This window comes from Saimiri boliviensis, chromosome 5 (genome assembly GCF_048565385.1).
Source record: "Saimiri boliviensis isolate mSaiBol1 chromosome 5, mSaiBol1.pri, whole genome shotgun sequence".
Classification (NCBI taxonomy): Eukaryota; Metazoa; Chordata; class Mammalia; order Primates; family Cebidae; genus Saimiri; species Saimiri boliviensis.
This window is the reverse complement of record NC_133453.1, coordinates 143,758,983-143,784,728: the sequence shown is the minus strand read 5'-3', so window position 1 is coordinate 143,784,728 and position 25,746 is coordinate 143,758,983. Positions and strand designations below refer to the sequence as shown.

Genomic DNA, 25,746 nt, shown 5'->3' with positions numbered 1-25,746 from the left:
ACGATTAGATGCAATTAATTAACTTCATAACTGTCTAAGGCAGTACATAACAATTGGGGCAAGCAATGAAATGACCAAAAAGCTTCAAAGGAAAACCTAGAACATGAGATGTGCATAGAAGGCTTTGAAAAACTCTGACAATGTTCTTGGAAATCTAGAAGTCTCCTTTTATGTGTAGGGGTGAGTGCATGTTCATGGCTACCTGCGTGCTCAGGAAAGACCTGGGAAGGCCATAAGCTCTCACCTCTGAATGGCCTTTAGGCTCTGTGCAAACAATAAGTGAAGGCTAAGGCAGAGTTGCATACTGCCTAGCTAAATGTTGATGTACTCCAACATATGCACAGAGCTCCTCAGCAAAGACTGAGAGGCTTCTGGGTTCCAAGCATTTAAGGAAATCTGTCTAATCATTAGCTGACCACTAAGCTAACCTTATGAAGCCTTCAGTACTCACACATCACAAAGAAGACTTTATAGATTTAATTTTAACAGGTGATTAAACAAACAAATGGACAACAGCAAATAGCAAAAGCAACAAACTGGGGAGGAGGAATAATCTGATTTTTGCAGTTGCCACATCATAGTATTTAACATGTCCAGTTTTCAACAAAAACTTATGAGACATGCAAAGAAACACAAAAGTATGGACTATACACAGGAAATATGGCAATTGTTGCAAGCACTTCTGAGAAAGCCTAGATATTGGACTTATTAGACAAAGACTTTAAGTCAACTATTTTAAATATGTTCAAAAACTGGAGAAAAACATGCTTAAGAACTAAAGGAAAGCATGAAAACAGTGTCTCACCAAATCAAGAATATTAATAAAGTGATAGAAATTATAAATTATAACAGAACCAACTAGAAGTTCTAGGATTAAAAACTACAGTGACTGAATCAGAATTTCATGAGAGAGGTTCAATAGCATATTTGAGCAGGCAGAAGAAAGAGTCAGCAGTGTAAGGAAGAGCAAAATAAAAGAGAATGAAGAATACCAGTATACACATAATGGGCATTCCAGAAAGAGAAGAGAATAAACACAACCCTCAAAATGTGAAGAAGTAATGGCCCCAAATTTCCCTAAATTCTGAATCTGTACATCCATGCTAAACAAATTCCAAATAACGTAAATTATTAAAGAGAACTACACCTACACATGTCATAATCAAATTGTCAAAAGCCAAAAAAAGAATTTTGAAGGCAGCAAGAGTGAAGCAACTCATAACGTACAAGGGATTCTCATTATGATTAGGGATTGATTTCTCGTCAGCATCTATGTAGGTGAAAGGCAGTGGAATGACACATAAAAAGTGCTAACAAGAAAACACTGTGAACCAAACAAATCTCTCCTTCAAAATGAAAGCGAAATTAAGACATTCTCAAAGATAAACCAAGAGAATTCATTCCTAGCAGGCCTAGCATACAAGCCTAGCATACAAGCAGGCCTAGCATACAAGCATACTCTTTCAGACTGAAATGAGAGTACACAAGACAGTAACGCAAATCTGCCTGAAGAAATTAGCACCAGTAAAGACAACTACATAAGAAAATAAAATGTTAGTATAGCCATGTTTTTTGTTTGTAGCACTTTTTTCCCCATACCAATTTAAAAGGCAATTGCATAAAACAATAATCTAAGTCTGTGTTGGTAAGAACACAATATAATTTGTGAGAAAACAGCATAAAGGAGGGGGAGGGGAACGGAATTTTTTAACCCTATTGAAATTAATTTGATATTAATCTGAACTAGGATGTTATAAATGAAGATGTTAATTATAATCCCCAGGTCAGTCACTAAGAAAATAACTCTTAAAACTGTAAAAAACTACAAAGACAAGAAAATTAAAATGGTACATGAGAAAATATCTATTGAACACAAAATAAGGTAGTGATGGACTAAAATAAACAAAAGGACTTAAGATAGGTAGAAAACAAATGGCAAAATGACAGCTATAAATCCCGTTTTATCAGTAATTACTTTAAATGTAAATAGATTAAACACTTTAATTAAAGGCATAGATAGAATTGTTAGGAAAACGCCATCCAACTATGTTGTCCGCAAAAGATACCCATTGTGTTTAAAGGCACAAATATGTTGAATGTAAAAGGATGGAAAAAGATATACCATACAAACAGTAACCAAAAGAGGACTGTAGTAGCTGTACTAATATCAGACAAAATGTAATTTGATAGATTTTAAAATTGTTACTACAGATGAAGGACATCTTACAATAATAAAAGGGTAAATCTGTATAGAAGATATAACAATTATATATGCACTTAGCAACAGAGTTCCAAAATACATGATGTGAAAACTGACAGAATTAAGGGGCAATCAGACAAGTCAACAATAATAGTTGTAAACTTCAATACCTACTTTCAGTAATTGATAGAACAGCTAGGCAGAAGATTATCAACAGAGAAATAGAAGACTTGAACAATATTTTAAACCAACTAGACCCAACAAACATCTATAGAACACTCCACTTAACAAAAGCTGAATACACGTTCTTCGCACATGCACAAAGAACATTGTCCAGAATAGATCACATATTTGTCTATAAAACAAGTCTCAATAAATGAAAAAGATTTAAATATTATATTTTCCAACCACAATGAAATGAAGTTAGAAATCAATAACAGTCAAGCACAGTGGCTCACGCCTGTAATCCCAACACTTTGGGTGGCTGAGACAAGCGGATCACTTGAGGCTAGAAGTTAGAGACCAGCCTGGGAAACATATCAAGACCCTCATCTCTTAAGATAAATCAGTAATAGGAAGAAATCAATAAATTAATAAATACATGTAAATTAGATAAGATATTTCTAAATAACCAGTCAGGGAAGAAATCACAAGGTGTATTAGCAAACATTTGAGATAAATGAAAAAGAAAATGCCATACTAAACTTAACAGAATGCAGCAATAGCACTGTTTGAAGGGAAACTTATAGCTGCAAACACCTATGTTTAAGAGGAAGAAGGACCTCAAATCAATAATGTAATACCTAGACAATTTGTAATACCTAAAACAACTTGCCAATTTTTTGTAAAGTTAAACGTATACTTGCCATACCACCCGTCCTACTGTTAGGTATTTGCCCAAGAGTTGTGCCATTTTTTCATATGTTAGAACTTGAAATAGGAATTTCTTTAAGATAATAACACCAAATAAAACATTTTCTAACAAAACTCTTATTTATTTTAATCCCCGGGAGTCTTTAAAATTCTAAGTAGAATAGCTTATTCTAATTCCTAAATCTTGTCTATAAATATATTTGGATTAACATACAACGAATTTTAGAATTGTGCAAGTGTGTGTTTTTTTTAATGTTTGCTTGTCTGTATGGTCTGAAACTTTTCTGTTTTGGGTGTAGGTAGCCCCAGTGTCAACATGAACAAATGATTGATTTCATTAGAAACCTAAAGTTACAGCTTTAATTTTCTGGTGTCATTGTGGATTTACTCTTAGATTTTGAACTCTGTTTCTTTTCATATTTTTGTAGTTTTGTTGCTTCACCCCTAGCAAAATCATTTGGCATTCAAGAGACAGTTCGAAAGCTTACACCAAATACTGTCTTGGAGAATTTTTTCAAACATTCCACAAGGCAGCCATTGCAAGTAAGTACAAATTCTTTGCTTTTTGATTTAAAAATCTTCTTTCTTAATGGCTCAGTTATCTATAGCTTAACTTGTATGTGCAAGAAATCTGTTCAGTTGACCAGCAAATGAGTTGATTCATTTAGATTTATTATCTCTTTCTTCTGTTGACAGGTTTAGAACATCACAAGTATGATACACATGAAAATATAAAGTAATAAATGTTAGCAGTTGAACTATTGTATTTAACTATAGAGTTGAGCACTAATGATTAGTGCCGTAATTTGGGCGTAAAGGTCAAAATTTAATATTTTTTTGAGACAAAATCTCACCCTGTTACCCAGGCTGCAGTGCAATTGGTCAATCTCAGCTCACTGCAACCTCTGCCTCCTGGATTCAAGCATTTCTCCTGCCTCAGCCTCCTGAGTAACTGGGATTGCAGGTGTGTGCCACCACGCCCAGCTAATTGTTCACATCTTTAGCAGAGACAGGGTTTCACCATGTTGACCAGGCTGGTCTCAAACTCCTGACCTTGTGATTGACCCACCTCAGCCTCCCAAAGTGCTGGGATAACAGGCATGAGCCACTGTGCCTGGCCCAAAATTTAATTTTTGATGATAGAATATATACAAAGTATACAGATGAAAAAGGATAATTGTTAGGGCAGAGAAGCCCATATCTGATACCTTTGGTGATTGTGGTGTCATCAAAATACATTACACGCATTTCGAAAATGTTCATTGGGGTCGCTTTCATGAGTAGGAATGTTATTTTATTAAAAGATTCAACATACTCAGAAATATGCTGTGTCCCTGACTACTCTCCAGGGAGAATTTCTAACAGAATCACAGTTCTCTTCACAATATAAAATGTCCTTCATTTATGTTGTTGTGTACTGCATATTTAATTAAATACATGCAGAAAAAGAAAAAAGAAAAAGTTTTTAATAGTTAAAAAAAATGTCCAGGTAAGTCTAGTGTTCACTCCAGTTTTATTATACTTCCATAGTTAAAATGACAGATGAAACAAAATTTCTCCAAAAGTGGCACAACCTCTATGATGATACAAACAGCTATTCCCAGTAATTTTAAAAATCAAGTACATATGCTAACACAGTTCTAAAATAGATTTTTGAGGGTCCTGAACTTTATTCGCTGAATTAAGTTGCTTCTACTATGACAATTGCTCTAATTGTTCTCGTGCTTTCTCTGTGTGTGAAAGCACAGTGGGGTATAGTGTCCAGAATTGCTCACAGCAGGTGAGAGCTGTTTCTACCTTGGACACTGCCCTCTAGCAGGACCACTCCCCTGATCCTCCAGGCCACCTACGCCCAGAGCCAACCCTGTAAGGAGGCCAGGGAAGACAAGGAGTTGCTTGTCAACTGAGACATGCAAGGGGCAGCAGGGAAGGGCAGAAACAGGAAAAGCAGCAGCACGGCAAACAGCAGGCTACTTTCTGGGCACAGTTACCAAGGCACGTGACCGTGTTGAGGAGGATTCTCCGGACCAGGCTGGAGCTGCTTGCAGCCACGCAGGGACTCAGTCTGTGTCTCTTGGCCTTCCATCTGCCACCACAAACCCAGAAAGGGGAAACCTGCCCAGACTGCCAGTGACCAAATGGGCACTCCATAGCATCTCAGCAAGTCTCCTACCCCAGGCCTCTGTGGGCAGCAAGAAATCCGCAGCTTTCTGGGATAAAACCCAGGAGGCAGCATGCAACTTTCCTTTATACTCCACGGAAACAGTAAAAAGACAAGGCCAGAAAGGCCGATGCTGGAAGTAGGAAGTAAAACAAAACAAAACGAAACCAAACAAAACTGCCCTCAGTTTCTGTATTTGACTGCTTTTGCAACCCAAGGATAGTCTGAAAAGGCATCTTTATATGGTTTTTATTCCTGTGTGCTTTAAATGACTGCAATCATACATCTAAATCCTTTTGTTAACCACTGGTGATAATAATGCCAAAGCATCCCTTTACTCATTCCAAAAGGGAAATTATTTAGCTATGTTTATGAAAAATTAGGCCTCTTTCTAGGACCCCTATCATTCTTTTTGTTTGGGAACAACTAACTTTGGTAATACTTCATATAAAATGGGAAGAATAGTGCTATAATACCACTTAGTTGCTATACTTGCTATTGCTAAGAGCTTCTAGCCAGCTTTTCAGGATATTTAAAATTATCTAGAAAATTTGGTCCTTACTAAGCTTCTCTGCTATGGAGAAAAAATAGCCATGTGATGAAGGAAAACTAAGAAAAGCTGAAAAGCTTCATAGAATGATAGCCTTTCTTTTTCATGATTAAGATGAGGAAACTTAAGGCCCGGCTGAAGGGGAATGGGTGGTCATGCTGGTAATGAGTGGCTGAATCAAAAGCTGGAACCTGACCCATACTTCCAGACCAGTAACCTTTCTACCATGCTCCAGTGAGTTTTTTGTCTGTAAATGAATGTTAAAATGTATTTTAAATATTATGTTGGTAGTATTTGTAGATAATACTTGACTTCCTTAAAACAATTGAGCACACAGACCCAAGGATGCTTCTTCAATGGCTATAGATTGCACCAGTAAAACAAAACACTTCTGTGTATATGACATCAACTGTGGGCTGGTTCGTACAGAAGGGCATAACATGGTATTGATGAGGCCCAAAATACTATACAGATAAACCTCCATTGAGAGTTTTGGTCTGTGATATTGTACAGTTCTCTTATTATTGTATCTACGCAGCTGTATGCCTATTACATGTGTATGTGCATATATCAAGAACAACTTCCAGATGTTTGGGGAAAGACCAACAGCTCTGACCAATAGATCAATTATGGTGCTATAGATAACATGTAGTAACAGTGGAACTTATTATCTAGCCCTTTCCCTTAGCAAAATAAAAAATTACATATATATGAACTGATGCAGAACAAATAGTTTCTGGAAGAGATCTAAAGAAAACGTGGCACTGTGAGACTGACCTCAAGCCAGTTACTGTAATCAATAAAGGTATTTCTGTATGCTAGCTTGAGCCATTCATAGATTCAAACATTTTTAGAGCCAAAAGCTCTTCTAGTGCAGTTTATTGTGCAGGTGAGACATGTGAAAGCCAAAGAGGTAGGGTGGCTCCTCCACTGGCCCAGAGGGTTCCTTTTTCGACCCAGAGGTCAGGTCTCTTGGCCCCATTCAGCACTCCTTCTGCAGGCCATTCAGCCTCTTCTTGTTGAGGCTTTTCCTGCATGTTCCAACCCAATTCTGAATGTTCACAGCAATAGGTAGTATAGAGGCTAAATACAAATTGTGAGGACAGATCCTGTGGGTTTAGAGCCTGGCTCTGTCACAGACTTTCCCTAAAGAGATGGACTTATTAAACTTCCCGTGCCTCAGTTTCCTCCTCTGTGAATTGAATATAATTATATTGTTTATCTCATAGGGCGTGTGTGAAGATCAAATTGAGTTAATACATATAAAGTCCTTAGAATAGTGCCTGGCACATAGTAGATGCTCAGTAAAGGTCAGCTGTTACTATTCGTGCCATTAATTTTGTACCCATCATGCACTGACTTCCAAAGGAGCATGCTTAAGTATGTCTTCCTGACTCAAGGGAATTGTCACTTTATTTCTTAATCATGCTTGCTTTTGTTCCCATGATATCTTACACTATTTTCTAATAATTATAGACAATAAATGCTTAATGTTTCACATATTAATTAAAGAAAACACTTTTAGAGATTTTGTTTGCAAGGAACTTTCTCTCCCAATAATATCATAGTGCGTGGGGCCAGAATTGACAAGACTGACTTTCAGCTGGATTCTTCTGTATTCCAGAATAGAAAAAATGCTTCGAATAATAAACAATTACTATCTTCTATGTGTAGTGATTAATACTTTATTAGGCAATTATTTGTAGAAGTCATGGGAAAATAAAATTGGGTTGTTCTAAGATTTGAGAACATTCCAGAATGAAGACAAGGATTTCAGTTTGTTTTGCTTACTATTGAATCTCCCATGCCTAGAATGGTGCCTGGCACCAGTGTGTAGAGACCCTTTAAATCCTTTCAAATGAATGAATGACTAAAACACTTGAGTAAAGCTAGACCCAGAGTCCCTTCAGTCTGAGCACACAGAGCAGAGTGTAGCAGCATGCCAGAGTATGTCCTGCTGTGCACCAAACAACAGAATTTGAATTATATTATCCATTTTGGGGGGGGTCTCTTCATGTTTGCAAATTATGTTAAAAATAAAGGAATACTTTTTTCTTAAGCAATTTTTAGTCCATGGTTTTCTTTCTGTGTTTGGACATAAAAATCTCTAGCACTGACACAGCATTCAGTAGTTTCATTAGCTCATCCCAATCCCTTGGTCCTCAAATCATTCCTCTAAGGTGGGTGGCAAACATTCTCTTAATATCCCATTTTACATGGGGGTCCAAGTGCAATGCTTATGCCTACATAGCTAGAAGGTAACAGAACTGGATCTTCTGTTTTCAGCTTCCTGCCCTTCCTACCAAATCCGATTGCTTTGACACTGCGGTGTTCTCTCCTTACTGCAAGAGAATATATGAGATCATCTAGCAGAAGCTATCCGCTGGTCACATCTGGCCTGTAGGCCAGATGGCTTTATTTGGCTCTCACGATATTCATCCACAATTGGTTTAAATTTACTCTGAAGCATTGGTCAACATTTTTAAAAACCTAGCGATTTCCCATCAAAATCCTGGGTCTGCACATTTTCCCTGGAAGTGTCAGCCAGATCTTGGTCACACCTGGCCCTTTGGGACATAATATGTGCTTTTCTGTCTGCTGTATTCATACAGCTTCCACTTCTTTCCTCAGCACTGAAGCTGAGGGTCAGTTTTATGCCGTTTTATTTTAAATATAATAGAATTAAGAAGAAACGGAAATGTTTCCTTTATTCATTTATTTTTTAAGACAAAGTCCTGCTCTGTCGCCCAGGATGGAATACAGTGGCATGATCCTGGCTCACTGCAAACTCTGCCCCTGAGGATCCAGCGATTCTCCTGCCTAAGCCTTCCAAGTAGCTGGGATCACAGGCGCCTGCCACCACATCTGGCTAATTTTTGTATTTTTAGTAGAGACAGGGTTTCACCATGCTGGCCAGGTTGGTCTCAAACTCGACCTCAGGTGATCCACCTGCCTCGACCTCCTAAAGTGCTGGATTACAGGCATGAACCACCATGCCCGGCAGGAAATGTTTCTTATACTTATTTGGGAAATAAAAGATCAAGAGGGCTGGCATTTTTCATGAGCATATTTCTTTGTGGATGTGGAGAAGGTTGCCACAGGTTTAAAGGACAAAACATGCCTATGTTAAAATCCCACTGTGAAACAGACCTGGCCCGCTAGGTCATTTATGTTTCTTTTCTGGCTTGGGTAGAACTTCAATTTGTAACCTTTGAGCAAAATCTTTCATTCACATTGTTTCCAATTTAAAATCATAGCCCGCAATTTCTACTTCCCAAAAGAGAAGCAATCATCATCATCATCATATTTTGCAATTGTTATTTTTTGTTATTGAAATTATTTTGGATCACTTTGAAATAGGCTCTCTATGTGGTTACATGTTAAAATGGATGGCTAACACCTGTTTGAGTTTTCCCTGCATTGTCTTCTGGAACTATCAGAAAGGTCATGCAAAATATCAGAAAATGCACTAGCCTAAGTTCTTATCCACACTAATTTTAGGTTTTGGACAAGTCACTAAAATTTTTTGGGTTTTAGTTCCCCATAGGAAAAATGAGATTGGATTTGACTTTAACTATACCATTCTACCTGGTGCCTACAAAGTCCTAAGTACATTTTAGCTCAACAGGTGAGCTCACAAATGCAACTTGAATGCATGGGTTGCTGCCAACTTACGGAGAATTGATCTTTCTCAGTAACTTAGAGATCTGGGATAGTAATGTGTGTGTGTGTGTGTGTGTGTGTGTGTGTGTGTGTGTGTATGATTCCATAAGCAAAAGAGGTAAATTCCCTGGATCCAGGTCTCATGGCAGAATTTCTCATCCCCAGTACCGAAGCTCTTGTAACTCAATCTCCCTGTCTCGTTTGCCTGCCTGTCTGACTCTGCTCTTCATCGCTCATTTATTCATTTCATCCCTTTCCAGACTGATATTTATGGACTGGCAAAGAAGTGTAACTTGACAGAGCGTCAGGTGGAAAGATGGTTTAGGAGTCGGCGGAATCAAGAGAAGCCTTCCCGCCTGAAGAAATTCCAGGAAGCTTGGTAAGGAGGATGGGCCGTGCCTGAGGAACGCTGCCATCCTGTCTGGGGCAGAGTGGTCCTTGCAGAGAGAATACTGCCAGGGCAGCAGAGGGAGGGTTCAGACCCAGTTCTGTCACCCACCCATGTGGTGTTTTAGGTGCCTCACACATTTGCTTTCTCTGCCTCCTCCACTCCTTTGTTAATTGAGTAAGATCTAAACTCTGTTTAGCGGGCAGCCTCCTGGACCAGAGTAGGTTCAGATAGACTCCATGCCATGAACTCTCAAAGATGAACAAAAGACCTTATGTACTCAGCCTGAAGCCCAGGAAAATCATAAAAATGTCGTAACTGGTGGTTCTCTTTTCTTAGGGTCAGGGTTGACCCTAGGTCACCAGACTTTATCACCTGTTTCCAACCATGACAATTGTAAGAGCAGAGAATGTCTGCAAGGATGTGTGTTCCCTCTCAGAACACCTGAAAAGGCCTCTCTGTGTGGTGCAGCTCATGACCCCAGCCCTGCTGTGGGGTGCACAGCCCATCCTCTTGGTTCCCCAGTAGGCTTGGTAGGAGGATCAGAATGAGCTAGGGCATCCAGTGGGGTTTTTTCAGAGCTGGCTACTTTGAGTCCATTCTGAGGGCAAGAAGATTGCAATGGATTTATTTTTAGTTTCATTTGAATTCTGCTTTATTCCCCCCTCCTATAGGATACTGTAGTACTTTAGGGCTCTCTCTTGTGGCAGAAACTGACACCTGTGCCAAAAAATGGTGGACCAGGTTACTTCTCTCACTTTGCTTCCCCTTCTTGGTATCCAGATGAATGTGGATGAGTTGGGCTGTGTTCAGTGCCACATTCTACACACCAGCAGTGTTCCAACTTTCTGCCTGTTTCTTAAGGCCCTCCCTCACACTGTCCAGTGACTTCCACCAGATGTTTTTGTTTTGAGGCTGAAATGAATAAGGGAGCTGATGTGAGACCCTCAAATAAGCAAACAGAGGCTGTGGAAGGCTAAACTTTAATGACTTCCTTTAATTCATCTATATGTTCCTTATCTTATAATCCAGCCGTGAAACTGGGAGATGTTTAGAGAGACAGACCCATTCCTCAGGATGGCCCCAACACTCACTCACTCCTCACCACAGACTTCCATTGCCTTTCTCACAGCAGCTTGAGGTATATGAGTTTGACCATCATCTTCTGGTTTTTAGGTCTTGGAAGTTTGATAAATATAATACTGATTTGCTGCTAATTTCAGCTTGGCACAAATATATCTCTGTAACCATCAGCACAAAACAGTACAAGATGGAGCTCATCTCACATTGCATCCTCCTTTTTCTTGCTCTAATTCATTCATTTGTTCATTCTTGCTAACAGATGATTCTTAAAGTCCCCAAGCAGGGACTAATTCAACACCTCTGAGCTCAATCATATTTTAATGAAATTCCCTGGCAATTTTTTATACATTACAGTGCTTTACAGGTTATAATTGTTCACTCCTTCTGCCAATGATGTGAAACAGTCAGGGAAGGTGGGGTTACTCTGCTTCGATGAGAAATTGCACATCCATCTAGTTTAAGGGTCTCTTAGGTGTTTGAATGGCTCTTGCATTCAGATCTTCTGACCCCTATTCTGACTATTTCTTGTTCCATCACATTGCATTGGCACCTAATGCTTACCTCTCAGCAAGCAGAGGATCCCTAAATTGAGTAACATTTGGGCACCTGGCCATGTCAGTAAGCCTACTGACATTTGTGACAGAGTTCATGCTGGAGAAGGGAATTTCTAGTTAACCCTTATCAGTCAAGCAGGCAATGCAGAGGTACAGGTTAGTATCTTCTCTGTGCATAGCCCTGTGTTAGATTTTGTGGAGTTCTAGATTTTAAGAGGAAAGTAATGTGTGAGTCATGGTCATCAGCCTTAAACAGTCAATTAGGGAGGCCAGTTTATCATACACAAAACCATAACATCTATTGTCACACCACCCCAGTGGCACATGGGAGCATATACCAACAGATACAACATCATGTTTAGATGTGTTGTGGGAATTGAGAGGCAATGGCATCAGCATGGCTGGAGAAGTTAAAGGTTTTCCAGAGAAGGGAAGACATAGGTTGGACCTTGAAGAATGGGTTGGATTTCCATAAGAAAAGAAAGCAGGGTTTGAGGCAGTATTTTCAAATAAGGCAAAGACACAAAGCAAGAAATTTGGCAATATATCCAGGACACAGTAAGTGGGCCCATGAATCAAATTTAAGCTTTATTTTATTCTTTAGCAACACCACGTGTTTATTCTAAATTAAAAGTTATGGGCTAGATAAACAGACTAAACCTAATGCCATGTGCTGTTTAATTGTACAGGGGCTCTGCTTTTTTGAAATCAGCTGTGGGATGTGCTACAGAAATCATACCAGGAGATACCTAACTTCAGGCCTTTTGAAAATCTCTGGTAACTTATTTCTCACACCAGCTCCTAAAATTACTTTCCGACAGGCAGAAATTCCTCGGTAACATCCGGGTGGACAAGGCCCCAGGCACTGAGAGCTCAGCGTATTGCTTCCTGGGTTATTTTCTTTCATGGAGACCCTTGTACCCTATTCCACAGCCTTCAGGATTTTAACACATAAGCATCCTTTTTTTTCTTTTTGAGACTGAATTTTGCTCTTATTACCCAGGCTGGAGTGCAATGGCGTGATCTCGGCTCACCGCAACCTCCACCTCCTGGGTTCAGGCAATTCTCCTGCCTCAGCCTCCTGAGTAGCTGGGATTACAGGCACGTGCCACCATGCCCAGCTGACTTTTTTGTATTTTTAGTAGAGACGGGGTTTCACCATGTTGCCCAGAATGGTCTCGATCTCTTGACCTTGTGATCCACCCGCCTTGGCCTCCCAAAGTGCTGGGATTAGAGGCTTGAGCCACCGTGCCCGGCCCCTTTTTATAAAAAAAATAAAATTCCACATTTGCTGACCACTTTTTCATTTAAAAATATACATTTTAACTTATCAGTGAGAAGGGACTCCCAAATCCCTAGGTATCCAGGTAGGAGAACTCCTCGGTGTGGGAGAAAGGGCTCTCCCTGGCTGGGTGGATGCGGCCTCACCCTCCTCTGACCCATGAGGTCCATGGCCCACTCCACACAGCGTACCTACCACCGACCCCCTGTCTGGTCTTGGCAGTGTTTCTCATGCTCTGCTCAGTTTCTCCCTGGTTGTACCTTCCAGGCCCTCCTTTCACTCTCACCATTGCTGCCCAACCAGTTCATTTCTGAATGATTTTCCAGTGGGTTTTCTCCCTTCCCATGATTATATTTATCTCATTCTTTCCTGGAAAAAAAAAGTTTTATTATCTTAGGTTCATTTAATATGATTGAAATGACATTGACAAGGACTTTATCATTCATCTTTTCAGTGAAGTGTAGCAATTCTCATACTTTAGAGTATCAAGACCGCTTGTTCTCTTAAAAACCCTTGAAGATCCCAAAGAACATTGATGTGTGTTATGCCTGCTGATAATTACTATATTAGAAGTTAAAACTGAGATGTTTATAAAACGGGAGAATATACAAACACACATTTCATCAGTGCAATTTTATTCAGAGCAATACCGTGATCACATGTCACATAACCTCACTTGTGAGAGAATGAGAGGGAAAAAAAGCAAATAAGTATTAGTATTATTATGAAGATACTCTGACCTCAGGGTTCCCTGGCACACACTTTGAGAACTCTTGTTATAGGGCTTCTCTGAGTAGGATTTGTCCAGAAACCTGTGAGACTTGGCTGTATTCTTGCATATGAGTATTACTGCCCAAACTTGGGTGAGTTTTGTGATCTCTCTTAGCTTCAATTTCCTTTAGGAAATTAGTTGTTAGCAACAGTCTGTAGCATCAGCTTCATAATCTTGTAAAAACAAAAATGTGATTTGTAAGTATTTTGGCATGTATCTCAAAAAGGTAAGAATGCTTTATTGTAAGCATGATTGCAATATCCGTATCTTTTTTGTTTAATAAAAACGTATGATTTCTTTATTTAATAAAATATTTTTACTTAATAACAGCAAATATTCAGTGTTTAGATTCCTGATTGTCTCATAATTTTCTTTATAGTTTGTTGATTTGAATCAGGATCTAAATAACATCCATTTGTTGCAATTGGTAGATATGTCTTTTCAGTCTCTTAGTCTATGGGTCTTTCTCCAAACATAAGGAAAATCTTTTCTTTCAAAACCTGCTTTTAGAACAGAAGACTAAAGTCTGACCACGTAAAAACCTTTTAACTGGGAATTAAATGGGGATAAGAGACATAATTAGACTAATTAGATTCCTTCTTGGTAATACTAATATCAACCCACTGTTAATTGTGTGCCTGGAACTGGGCTAGCCATTATAATAATAATGGCTACCATTTATTGTTGCTTACTTTATACTAGACCTATTATCACAGATTTTCAGTTCTTTGCACATTTTGAGGTAGTATTGTTATTCTCATTTTACAGATGAGAAAGTCAGGCTTCCTGAGGTTAGTTAAATGATTTACCTAAGGTTGTGGCCATCTATCAAGTGGGGCAGAGCCAGGATAGAAACTTAGATTTGTCTGACTCCAAAATGTGTGTTCTTTGTAAACTGTAACATACCTAATCATTTTCTCCTCAAATTCCTGTCATGTTTATGAGCAAGTAAAGATTTTTCTTTCTTTTGGCAGCTGGAGATTTGCATTTTACTTAATCATTACTATTGCTGGAATTGCATTTCTTTATGATGTAAGTTATCTTTTTATATCTTTGATTGGAATTTGTCTTTAATGTTTGAAATTCTTGTCTGTGAATTCCTTTAGGATATAGTACTTTTAATAAGATAACCAGTTTTAGAGATTTTGCTCAAGATTCAAGATTTCTCTCAAATATTGCTACAGATATCTCAGGATTTTTTTTTATTACTATAGAAGCAATAATATAATTAATTCAGAAATAATTTTGTTCATATAGTCACTTGTTTGAAACAATTTCCTCTGAGACAGCACTATTTACTTAGGTTCACTAGTAGTGAATTTCACAGAGATGATATATAGGAATACGTTAAAAAAAATCCCTAAAGAGGGAGAAATATGTGCAACAGAAGCAAAATAATATGGCAAAGGACGATTTTCTGTGCATTTTTGCCTGCTATAAATGACATAAGGAGGAGCTTAGGTTTTCTGCCAAAATTGGCCTTTGACACTGACAAATTTATTTCTCAAATGTTGACTTTTTATTTTTCCAGAAACCTTGGTTATATGACGTAGGGGAGGTTTGGAATGGCTATCCTAAACAGGTAAGTCCCCTCTGATGGATTCCTCTCCTCACTTCAATATTGAGGTCCCTCAAATTATCTCCTTAGTTAGGTCTTGGTCCCCTGCTACTCTTTGTTCACTGCTGTGTCGTCCCTGGCACTTATTTTACTTGAGCTTCCTTATCCTTATTGACCCTCATTTGTCTCATTTCTTTAGTTTGTTTACAGTTAATGTAATTACACATTTGGGTTTAAATCTACCATGTTAGTGTTTATTTTTTACTTGTACTGCTTGATGCATTTTCTTTTATACTCCCTTCTTGCTTTCCTACGGGACAGTCAAGTTATTTTTTTAAAATACTGTTGTTTTTCCTCCCTCATATTGACCTTTCAGTTACATATGCTTTTGTTCTTCTAGTAATTATCTTAGACATTGCTGTATATGTCCTTCACTTATTACAGTCTGATACAAATTGATGTTCTTACCTCTTTCCACTCACTGAAAGGTCATTAGAATATACCATATATCCTCCTCCTTCAGATATTTAAAACCTTACAAGTCATTTCTATTATTGTTTTTATAAATATGTCAAGTAACCCTTTTTGTGCTATTCCTTGCTTCCTATATTTCCATGTTTCCCTCTGGGATTATTATCCTTCTGGCTGAGGGAGTACCTTTGCTATTTTTTTTAATGGTAGGTATGCCAGATTTTGTTAGAAAAATGTTACCATATTGCCTTTGATTTTTAAAGGATATTTTTGCTGGATATAGAATTCTAGATTAGCAGTTATTTCCCTCACTTTTAATGATGTTATTTTATTGTCTTCTAGATCTCATCAGTTCTGTAAGAATTCATCTGTCACTTTTATTTTTGCTTCTTTGAACATAATGTCTTTTTTCTCTTTTTGGCCAATTTTAATATTTTGTCTTGTCTTTCAGTTTTATTATGATATACATAAATGGGCTTATCTTTGAATTTATCCTGCTTAATGTCTGTAGAACATCTTGAATCTGTGACTTGATGTCTTCAGTCATTTTGGGAAATTTCTTATCCATTGGTTCTGTTCCATTCTCTTTCCAGACTCCTCTGAAATTCCAGTTACAAATTTGCTACTATACTAGACCTTTACACTAGGCCCCTTATGTGTCTTATGCTTTTAAAAATATTTTCCATTCTCTTGCCTCTCTGTGCTTCAGTCTGTTGGGAGACAGTTCTACACAGGTCTCTTGCATACCCTGTGAATTGAAGCACTGACTGCTTTTTGTTTTAGATGATCTTTTCAAGGATGTTTGTATATCTAACAGACATAGAAGATAGAGATAATGTCTCCCTATGGAGCAAAGAGTAAGCAAGTTATTGTGCATTGTGAAAGGTCAGGTTCTCTAGCTCAGGGTTCCTCTCTTGTAACACAACCCACAATGTGTCCAGTTATCATCTGACCCTTAGCCCTATGAGGATGGGGAAAGGGAAGACTGGCCCAAATACTGCTATTAATGTGAGTCACAAACTACCTGCTGTCTACCAGGGTTTCTGCTGTCTTCTACTAGCATTCATGGAACTTGTGGCAAACTAACTTATTAGCTTGCAACTAGGGTAAAATGTCAGACACTTCATTGTTTTGGATATTTTCTACTTTCATGTCCTCCAGTTCACTGGTGCTTTTCTTAAGCAGTGTCTAATCTACTATTAAACACATCTTTTTAGTTCTTAATTTCATTTGTTATATTTTTCAGTTCTCAAATTTTTATTTTGTTTTTTAATGGATCCCAGTTCTTTACTGCAGTTTTTCCCTTTGAGCTATTTTTGAAATTATTTTAAAATCAGTCTGATAAGGCTGATCTCTTGATCACCTGTGGATCTGTTTTCTCTCTTGCCCCTGTCTCCTTATGCTTGATAGATTTTAATGAAATGACAGACATTGTATATGAAAAAGTATAGATGGTCAGGATGATATTACCTTCCTTCACAGAGAACTTACTTTCACTTCTGTTAGGTGTTAGAATAGGGGCAGATCACCTTTAATTATTGATTGAGCTGATTCAAGGTAGACTTCAGTCTTTGTAAGGCAAGTATATTTCCAACTTACCCATATTCTAGGGTATTCTTCTTCAGTGGTTTCAATTAAAAGATTACAGTGTTTACCATGACTCCTTTTCCTTAGTGAGCTGGAACACCAGTTTACTTCCTAGTACACTGATATTACAGATACTACTGCTTAACTTCTGCTGTTTCTTAGTTGCTTGGCTCCATACTGCTTATAAATTGGCATATACAGAATTTATGATAGGTATAGGATGATATTCTCTTAATTTATTCTTAGGGCCTACAGTACTTCTTGAAAAATAGGGTTCAGTTGAAATAAAAGGTTCACTCTAATGCATTTTTCTTCTCTTTAGGATCTTGACTCCACAAGTTCTGGATGCCCTACTTGCTCTCTGATGCCTTTAATAGATATTCTTCCTTGCCTTTTATCCAGATTTTTAAGTTATTCTTAAAAATCTGTCTCATTCTTTTATGGCCTTATTAAGGATGATGAGTTGACCCAAGAAATTAGTTATTTTAATATGTTAGCCTCAGCATTAAAGAATTAAAGAAGATTAGACCATAAGGGACCTAGGAATTATCTAGGCCAAACCCCAGGCCTATCGTCTTCCATCTCCAACTTACTCATCTCTTCTCAGGTGTATCAGTTATCTCGTGGTACCTAAAAAACCATCCCCAAAACTTAGTGCATTCAAATAACAACCATTTGTTTGCTCTTGATTTAGCTGTCAATTTAGTCTAGGCTCAGCTAAGCAGCTTTTCTGCTCCATATGTTATCAACTGAGTTCATTCACGCATTTTCAGACAATTGGGAGGCTGGCTAGGGAATAATGGCTCAAGTCCATGGTGACTTCATTCGTAGTGTTGGCAGTCAGCACCTTGATTTTCTTTTTTGGGGCCTCTTCAGCAGGATGGCGCAGGATTCTTACATGGTACTTATAAAGTCTCTGTGTGCATCACATTTTCTTATGTCTCCTTGACCAAAGACCAGGATCAAGTCCATAGTCAGTGTTGGAGCAAACTGTACAAGGGCTTGGATATCAGAAGGCAACATTCATTGGGAGCATTAGTAATGTCTCAGCTTAGCTAAAATAAACAACACCACCCACACTATAAAATTATTAAGAACATTCTAGCTATCAAAATTTTATTCTTTTATTCAGAAGATATTTTTAGAGTTCTTAAACAATTATACATATTTTATTACTGTTCCGTTTGAGAATGGGCTAATTCTGATCACCAGCCTGTCACCAGAAAAGAGGTTAAGACATCAGATTTTCAGTAGTATTCAAGAAACATTAATCAAAGTAAATCATGGGACCAGCAGAAAAGAATTCCCTTTGTTTCTAAGTAAAGATTTAAAATTAAAAAAAATTTTTAACTTAACTCTAAATAAACTAAAGTAAGGCACTTACACTGTGGTAGTTGTATTTAATTTTTGAAACAAAACATTTAACTTGGTTTTGGAATACTTGTCTACCCTTTTAGAAATAAAATGCCTGAGATATCATCTTTAATTTCTTTGTTGAAATGTGAATTGAAATAAAAGTCAGTGTTATTTTATGGAATCCGGTGGGATGTAAATAGGCATAAGTAGTAGGTTTTAGTGCATTAAAATGAGTTTCTTCTATCATGGCATTTAAAGTAATGAATACTCTTTCTTTTCCTCAGCCCCTGCTGCCATCCCAGTACTGGTACTACATTCTAGAAATGAGTTTTTATTGGTCTCTGTTATTTAGACTTGGCTTTGATGTCAAAAGGAAGGTAAGTGTCTTATTTACAAAGCTTCTTTATCAATTTCTTCAAAAATTTCCATTTCCATGCCCCAGATTATAATCTTTAATTTATATTTTTCTGTGTATTTGGGTCCAGTTCATTGCTTTTATGTGCTTTGTAGAACAGAGAATAGTGCTAGTTATACTCATGCTTTGGTGCCTTGGCAAACATTTGTAGTGAAATATTATAAAAACTGTGAAGCTCCACCTCTGTTCAATAAGAAAAAAACATCTCCTTTATGTGTCTGTTTCTTTTGGTTTGGGAATGTAATGTCCGTCAATGCAAAGAAACATGTTAGTAGTATTAATTCTGCAACCACATCTTTTCGTTAATTGCAAAACCACCTTATATACAACATTTTTATGTTTTCAAAGACATTGAAAACATTTTTCCCCTTAATTCATCAAATATATTTATGAGGAAATAAAATAAAACAAAGTGCCCTTGCTTTGGGCATTATTAGCTTTGCTTTATTTTCAAGAAAACTCAGTCACAGGCATGAGAAATACCACTTCTGAGGTCACGAAGTGAGGTATTTTACTGGTTATTACTGATTCCTGATTACTGATCCAGCAAACCATGTTAAAGCCTGAATGCAATCATAAGATTTTGTCATATATGTAAGCAACTGAGATCAAATGATAAATACTCTTGGCATATATTCATAAATTACATCATAAGTAAAAGGCTGGTTTGCAGCAAAATTTGTATGATAAATACAATGATGTTTAATGTTGGATAAACCAGTTTAGCTTGATTAAATGTTTCAGTTGAGTGATGGTGGCCATTACCCATTACTAAGGGATACACTGCAGTTAATTGGACATCTTAAGACATGAGGAGTATAAATATAAGAACACACTGTGAAAAACTCTGATAGAAATAATCTTCATTTCCATATAACTCAGTAATAGCTAAAGATTAACTGTACTAACTTTAGGCTAGGAATACATCAAAATTTAATCAGTTGAGTCATTTTCTCAAGGGATAGAGTTGAAATAATCATTTTTTAGAATGTCTTTATATAGAGGTAGGTCAATCTTATATTTCACCCACCTTTGATTTTGCTGTAGTTGACTTCCCTTTCATTATTTACAGGTGTATTGAACATCTTCTCAAAAATTAAATATAAATATATATTATATGTCTTATAATATAAAGATGGGTGTTCAGAAACATAAAGCTACTGGGAGATGACTAAAGCACAGGGCCCAGAGTCAGGTCTCCGGGGTTTGAATTCCTGGCCTCACCACACACTAACATCTCCAGCCAGTTGATTAAACTCTCTAAACTTGATTTCCTCATCTATAAAATGGAGTTAAAGATAGTTCCTATCTTCTCTGGTTGTTGTGTGGCTTAAGCAGGTTAATCTATATAAAATAATTCCTGATATACAGCAAGTGCTCAATAAATTGAGATATTATTGATACTGTATTTGCTTTGGCTATGAGGAAACTGAAATCTTTAAGTTTTTAAAACATCTTTACCGTGATATCCAGATATAACACAATTAAACTATCTAAAGTGTGCATTCAGTGGTTTTTAAAATCTATTCAGAGTTGTGCAATCATCACCACGGTCAATTTTAGAACATTTATGTCATCCCAGGAAGAAACCCTATGCCCTTTAGCAGTCACTCCTCATTTCTCTCAGCCTCCTCAGACCTTGGCAAATCTTCTTTATCTCTATAAATGTGCCTATTCTGGCTATTTCATATAAATGGAATTATACAATATGTGGTCTTTTGTGTTTGCCTTGTTTCACTTAGTGTAATATTATCCAGGTTCATCCATGTTATGGCATGTATCAGTACTGCATTACTTTTTATTGCTAAGTAATAGTCCATTGTATAGATGGATGAATTTTATTTATCCTCTTACCAGTTGATGAATATTTGGGTTGTTTCCTGCATTTGGCTATAATGAATAATGCTATGGATATTCATACACAAGTTTTTTGCATGAATATATATTTTCATTCCATCTAAGAGTGGAATTGCTGGGCCATATGGTAATCCCGCCTAATCTTTTGAAGAACTGTCAGACTGTTTAAGAAAGCAGCTACACCGTTTTGCATTCCTACCAGCATTGCATTAGAGTTCCAGTTTCTCCACATCCTTGTCAACACTTGTTATTGTTCATCTTTTTTATTATAGCCATCCTAGTGGGTGTGAAGTGGTATCCCATTGTGGTTTTTGTTTGTATTCTCCTGATGGCTAATGACTGAACATGCTTTCATGTGTGAATTGGACATTTGTGTATTTTCTTTTCAGGAAACCTTTAAGTTTTTATTATACTCAGTGACAGTAGCTTTCCTTAGCCTAGATTTTCTTATTTCATAGGCACTAACTTATATAGTGGTTGTGTAGATTTATTATACCAATCTTTTATTCTTTTTTGGGAATACACGGGATAAACAATAACGTAGGTGTATACAGTAATATGCTTATGTGTGTCTGCATTTATTCTGTGTTGGGGGGCAGTGTGTGTGTATACATATATCCAGTGTTGGGATGGTATCTCAGAGTTAAATGACTTCATCAACAAGAATAATACTTTCTTAGCTCCCTCACAAGGACTGTGTTTAAGAATTAAAAGAATTTTATAAATTTCAAAACATGCAGATATAAGTTGTTGGTTTCATCGTCATTATTGTTCTCTCTTCCAGTGATTGGGAAATAAATGCATTTGCTTAATGGCTTCTGTTTCCCCTCATTCTGTAGGATTTTCTAGCTCATATCATCCACCACCTGGCTGCGATTAGTCTGATGAGCTTCTCTTGGTGTGCTAATTATATTCGCAGTGGGACCCTTGTGATGATTGTACATGATGTGGCTGACATTTGGCTGGAGGTAAACATTTGCCATTAAAAAACTAATGACAATACCACATCCTGGGTGTTCGTAACTGCCCACAGAAGTGATTGTCTGTGAGCGATTTAGCAGGGGTCTCTGTCCAGAAAACACCCAAAGTCTGAGAATATCTCTAGATTCCCAGATCCTCCAAGATTACAGAAATGAAACCTCCTAGTTTTAATTCTCAATCCTTCTCCATGGTAGTAGAGAGATGTTAATTCCACTTCTGGAAGTTGCACGCATATGCGCACTCAGAAAGTAAGATGGGATATTTGCAGAAGGAATAAACTCTAATCTTTTAAAAGGAAAACTTGGATTTATGACACTGAGGGTTCTCAAATTTGGATGACACCATCTATTCACTTAGGCCAATACTTGAATACCCATTGAATGTTCCTGCTACCCCACCCTGCCCTCCCCCAGCCCAATCCCTTGCTTTAAGGAGTATAAACTGATTGTTTTTAAGGCCCTCATTTTCTAAGGGAGGAAGAGGGCTTAGGATGTTTTCTGAAGGAGTCAACATTAAAACGTGAGTCTTCCTAATCTCACCCCGTGCAAAATAGAAGAAACAAAGGCCCATTGGAATTGTTTTCCAGACCTGCTTCTGTTCTGTTTTGATTCCTGTTGACCCCAGGCAGTGATGGAATGGTTCCCTTCTCTGCCAGGTCTCCTGCTGTATTTAGAGCAACAGTTCCCAGAACTGCTGAGTTATTTATTTAAATATACTCATTTATAATGAATTCAGGGGAAATGATGCTAAACCATTTCACATTTGGGATTGCTTCTTGTAGGGCTAACAATTGAATATAGGTTGATATGGAAGAAATTAAATTTAATAGAACCTTATTCTTCTAGGTTGGGGTTTAGCAAACTTCTTGGCAAAAGGTCAGATAGTAAATTTAGTTTTGTGGGCCACATATGATTTCTGTCACATATTCTTTCTTTGTTTTTTGTTTTTTGTTTTTTGCTTTTTTAAATACCCCCTTAAAAATGTTAAAACCATTCTTCAGGGCTGATTAGCTTTAGCCCATGGGCTGGATTGTAATTTACCAAACCCTGTCTTAGAAGTCACCAGAAGTCATTTGCAGCCATTTCAAAGCAACTGGCCACTTAAAATATCCACTGTGTACAGAATTTTGTTTCTGCCTTGTATGTAATCATAATTAGACATGTAAATTTCATTCAAACGGTCAAGATTATTATATGTGCTTCAGGGTAACAAATGGCTTCTCAGGAGAAGGATTGTGCCAGTTTTTCTGCACGGCACTCTGGATGCAGCCCTCGCTGCTGTAATTACCTCCTTCTCTGATTGTATCTCAGTAATCCTGACGGAAAATTAAGACCACATTGGCCCTGTCTTAAGAATTTTATACTACTACGTTGCTTCTAAGCTCTCATGTTCAATTGCCTTTGGTGTGTGTCCAATGTAAAACAGCCCCATTGTGTTATTAAAGGGGAGTTAGATGTTCAGCCTGGGAAGAAACACAGGGTTGCCCTGCCTACCCTCCCCACCCTTCCACTGATGTGACATGATTCCCCAAGTGACTTGGGCAAATCACTTATTGTTTTGTTTTCTGGCCCCAGCTGTAACGTGAGAACTCATATCTGTCCCTTGGGGTATGTGGTAAACTTTAGCTCATTATTATCTGAAAATGTTCTGAGGTCCTTAGGTAAAAAAAGAAGAAAAATGAACTGTCCAATTTTAGAGGTTCCCTCATGAGCAAACTATAAGAACAGTTTCATGTTGCTAATGATTGTGAATCATTCTCGATTCACGAGTCACGATCTGACGTGAAGTTCAATGAGCAAGGCTGGTATCTTCCATCCGCTGGTAGTAGGCACAGTGTTAAGTGGTAGCAGGGGCCTGTGCATGATGCTCTCCCAGGGTGCACAGTCCACGGCTTCCTTGAATAGTGTGTGTTTTAGGGTTTGTTTTCTCAGTCAAGTTCTAGTTGAACCCAGACACGGCACAACTTTTGCCCCTGGCTTCCTTGAGATGGTGCCTATTTATCTGTCATATTTCTCAAGACACTGGGGTCATTTCCTTGCTCTTTTTTTTCGGGGGGGAGGAAAAACAGCCTTCAAATCTACCATTCTCACTCATAAGTGACCTTTTGCCTTCTTCATACGTCTTCCTGATCCTCTAAGTTTCCACATGGTCAAGTTTGGATCCAAGACGCAATATCCTGACTGATACTTAGCAAACAAAGGGGCTGCTGCCTCCCATTTCATTACACAATCCAGAATATATATGTTCTGTGTATGTTTTGCCCCCCCCCCCCCAAAGTGCTCCTTTGCCCTCACAAGTGGACTCACAGGGATCCTCTCCCATCCCTGTATGCATCTCTTGCTTCCCACCCCGGCTGGCCTCTGATCCTTCCACCAGCTTCCGGCTCTGTCACAGTCACTCTGAATTCGGGCCTTTCTCCCCACGCCTGTCTCCCACCCATTGGGCACACCAGCTTTTCTGTGTCAGCAACTGAGGCTGTTCCTGGAGGCCCCACTACCAACCCCACAGTTGGGCCATATTCTCACCCCTTCCTAAGAATGGCAAAGTATGAAAAATGCCACATGAACCCTTCCTGGAGTGTAAATATGGTGCCTCTCTTGCTCTGGAAGGGCCTTGAGCTTCTGGTGTGAAGTTGGTTCTGAAACTGCCCAAGTCTAAGCCATGTTCCCTAGAAGAATGATCTGTGCCCCAGCAACTCCTCCCACCTCCTGCTCCCACCACAAACTTCCCTCTTCAGCCTTGGGCACTGCTGGATAATGCTACAGAGAGTGCTTATCAATTAACTGTCTTCTACCACGGTCAGCAACCCTTTCTGCAGTTCTTTTTATTCAACACAGGTAATACGAGCAGTATAGACTAGCAGAAAAGAATTGGGAAAGATCAAATGCTTGAAGCTTTATTTCAGCCATTTCAGGTCCCTGAGAGCCGCCTCTCGACTTTGCCTCTTCCATCATCTCCCTTGAAGTAGCCTCCTTGACTGCATTCTCAGACCAGCCCGGGCTTCCCACCTGTCCCAGCCTTTCTTCAGTGCAGCTCCCATCCCAGTTAAATGGAGATACTAAGTAAATGCCCACATGAAATGCATGCTAAAGTTGATTCTGCTAACTTGGTGCTTTTGAAAAGCACAACTAGTAGTATGGTTATTTTAATGTATTTTTAAGAAACATTATGTTATGGAAAATGTCAAACACATGATAAGATAAAGGGAATTGTATAACGGACCCATCAGCATTAGCACTTATCAGTATGTCCAGTCTTGTTTGATCTATTGTCCCACTTGTAACCCTACCTTCCACTAGACTGTTTTGAAGCAAATCCCAGACCTCATATCATTTCACTTATAAATTTAAATTTAAAAATGTATGCTACTGTTACTTTAACTGCAGATTCTTTCTTTGTTCACAGTCTGCTAAGATGTTTTCTTATGCTGGATGGACACAGACCTGTAACACCCTGTTTTTCATCTTCTCTGCCATATTTTTCATCAGCCGCTTCATTGTTTTTCCCTTCTGGTGAGTAGACGGGTGATGCACCCTGCCTGTGGTCAATGTGGTGGCCTCAGCACATGGTTACCATCAGGGCGTTGGCCTTTCCATACATGGGTCTCCAGTTATCTGTGCCAAGTTCAGTTGGGGAAAAGAATGTGATGGAGCCATTCGTATAGGTAATTAAAACAGCACTCTATAGTGTGAAAAATGCTTATTACAACAGGAGGTGGAAAATGTGTGACTTGATGGGCAAGCAGCAACTCTTACTCTGTCTTGTTTCTTGAATGTGGACCTTTCTTTGTGGTTAGCAGCTTTCCCAGTCACTCAATGACAAGTCACTGTCCAATCACCAGTTCTCTAAAAGAGAGGCATGTTCTGTGTGACAATAATTACAATCAGTGCTTGAATGTCAGACACTGGGTTAGGTTCTTTCCATATCTTGGCTCTAGTCTACATAATAAATCATAAAGATGAGTATTATTATCACTTCCACATCCCAGATAAGGA

General features: G+C 38.2%; 1 protein-coding gene across 1 annotated transcript in view; it reads left to right on the top strand.

The window, feature by feature from the left end:
* Positions 1 to 25,746, top strand: part of CERS3 (ceramide synthase 3) — a 102,220-nt gene that overhangs the window by 33,998 nt on the left and 42,476 nt on the right. Inside the window, exons 4-10 of the mRNA XM_010351239.3 lie at positions 3,502 to 3,616; positions 9,708 to 9,826; positions 14,501 to 14,558; positions 15,058 to 15,108; positions 18,783 to 18,875; positions 21,610 to 21,738; positions 25,157 to 25,263. Coding sequence (XP_010349541.1) covers positions 3,502 to 3,616; positions 9,708 to 9,826; positions 14,501 to 14,558; positions 15,058 to 15,108; positions 18,783 to 18,875; positions 21,610 to 21,738; positions 25,157 to 25,263 — 672 coding nt within the window. The remainder of the gene's footprint in view (positions 1 to 3,501; positions 3,617 to 9,707; positions 9,827 to 14,500; positions 14,559 to 15,057; positions 15,109 to 18,782; positions 18,876 to 21,609; positions 21,739 to 25,156; positions 25,264 to 25,746) is intronic.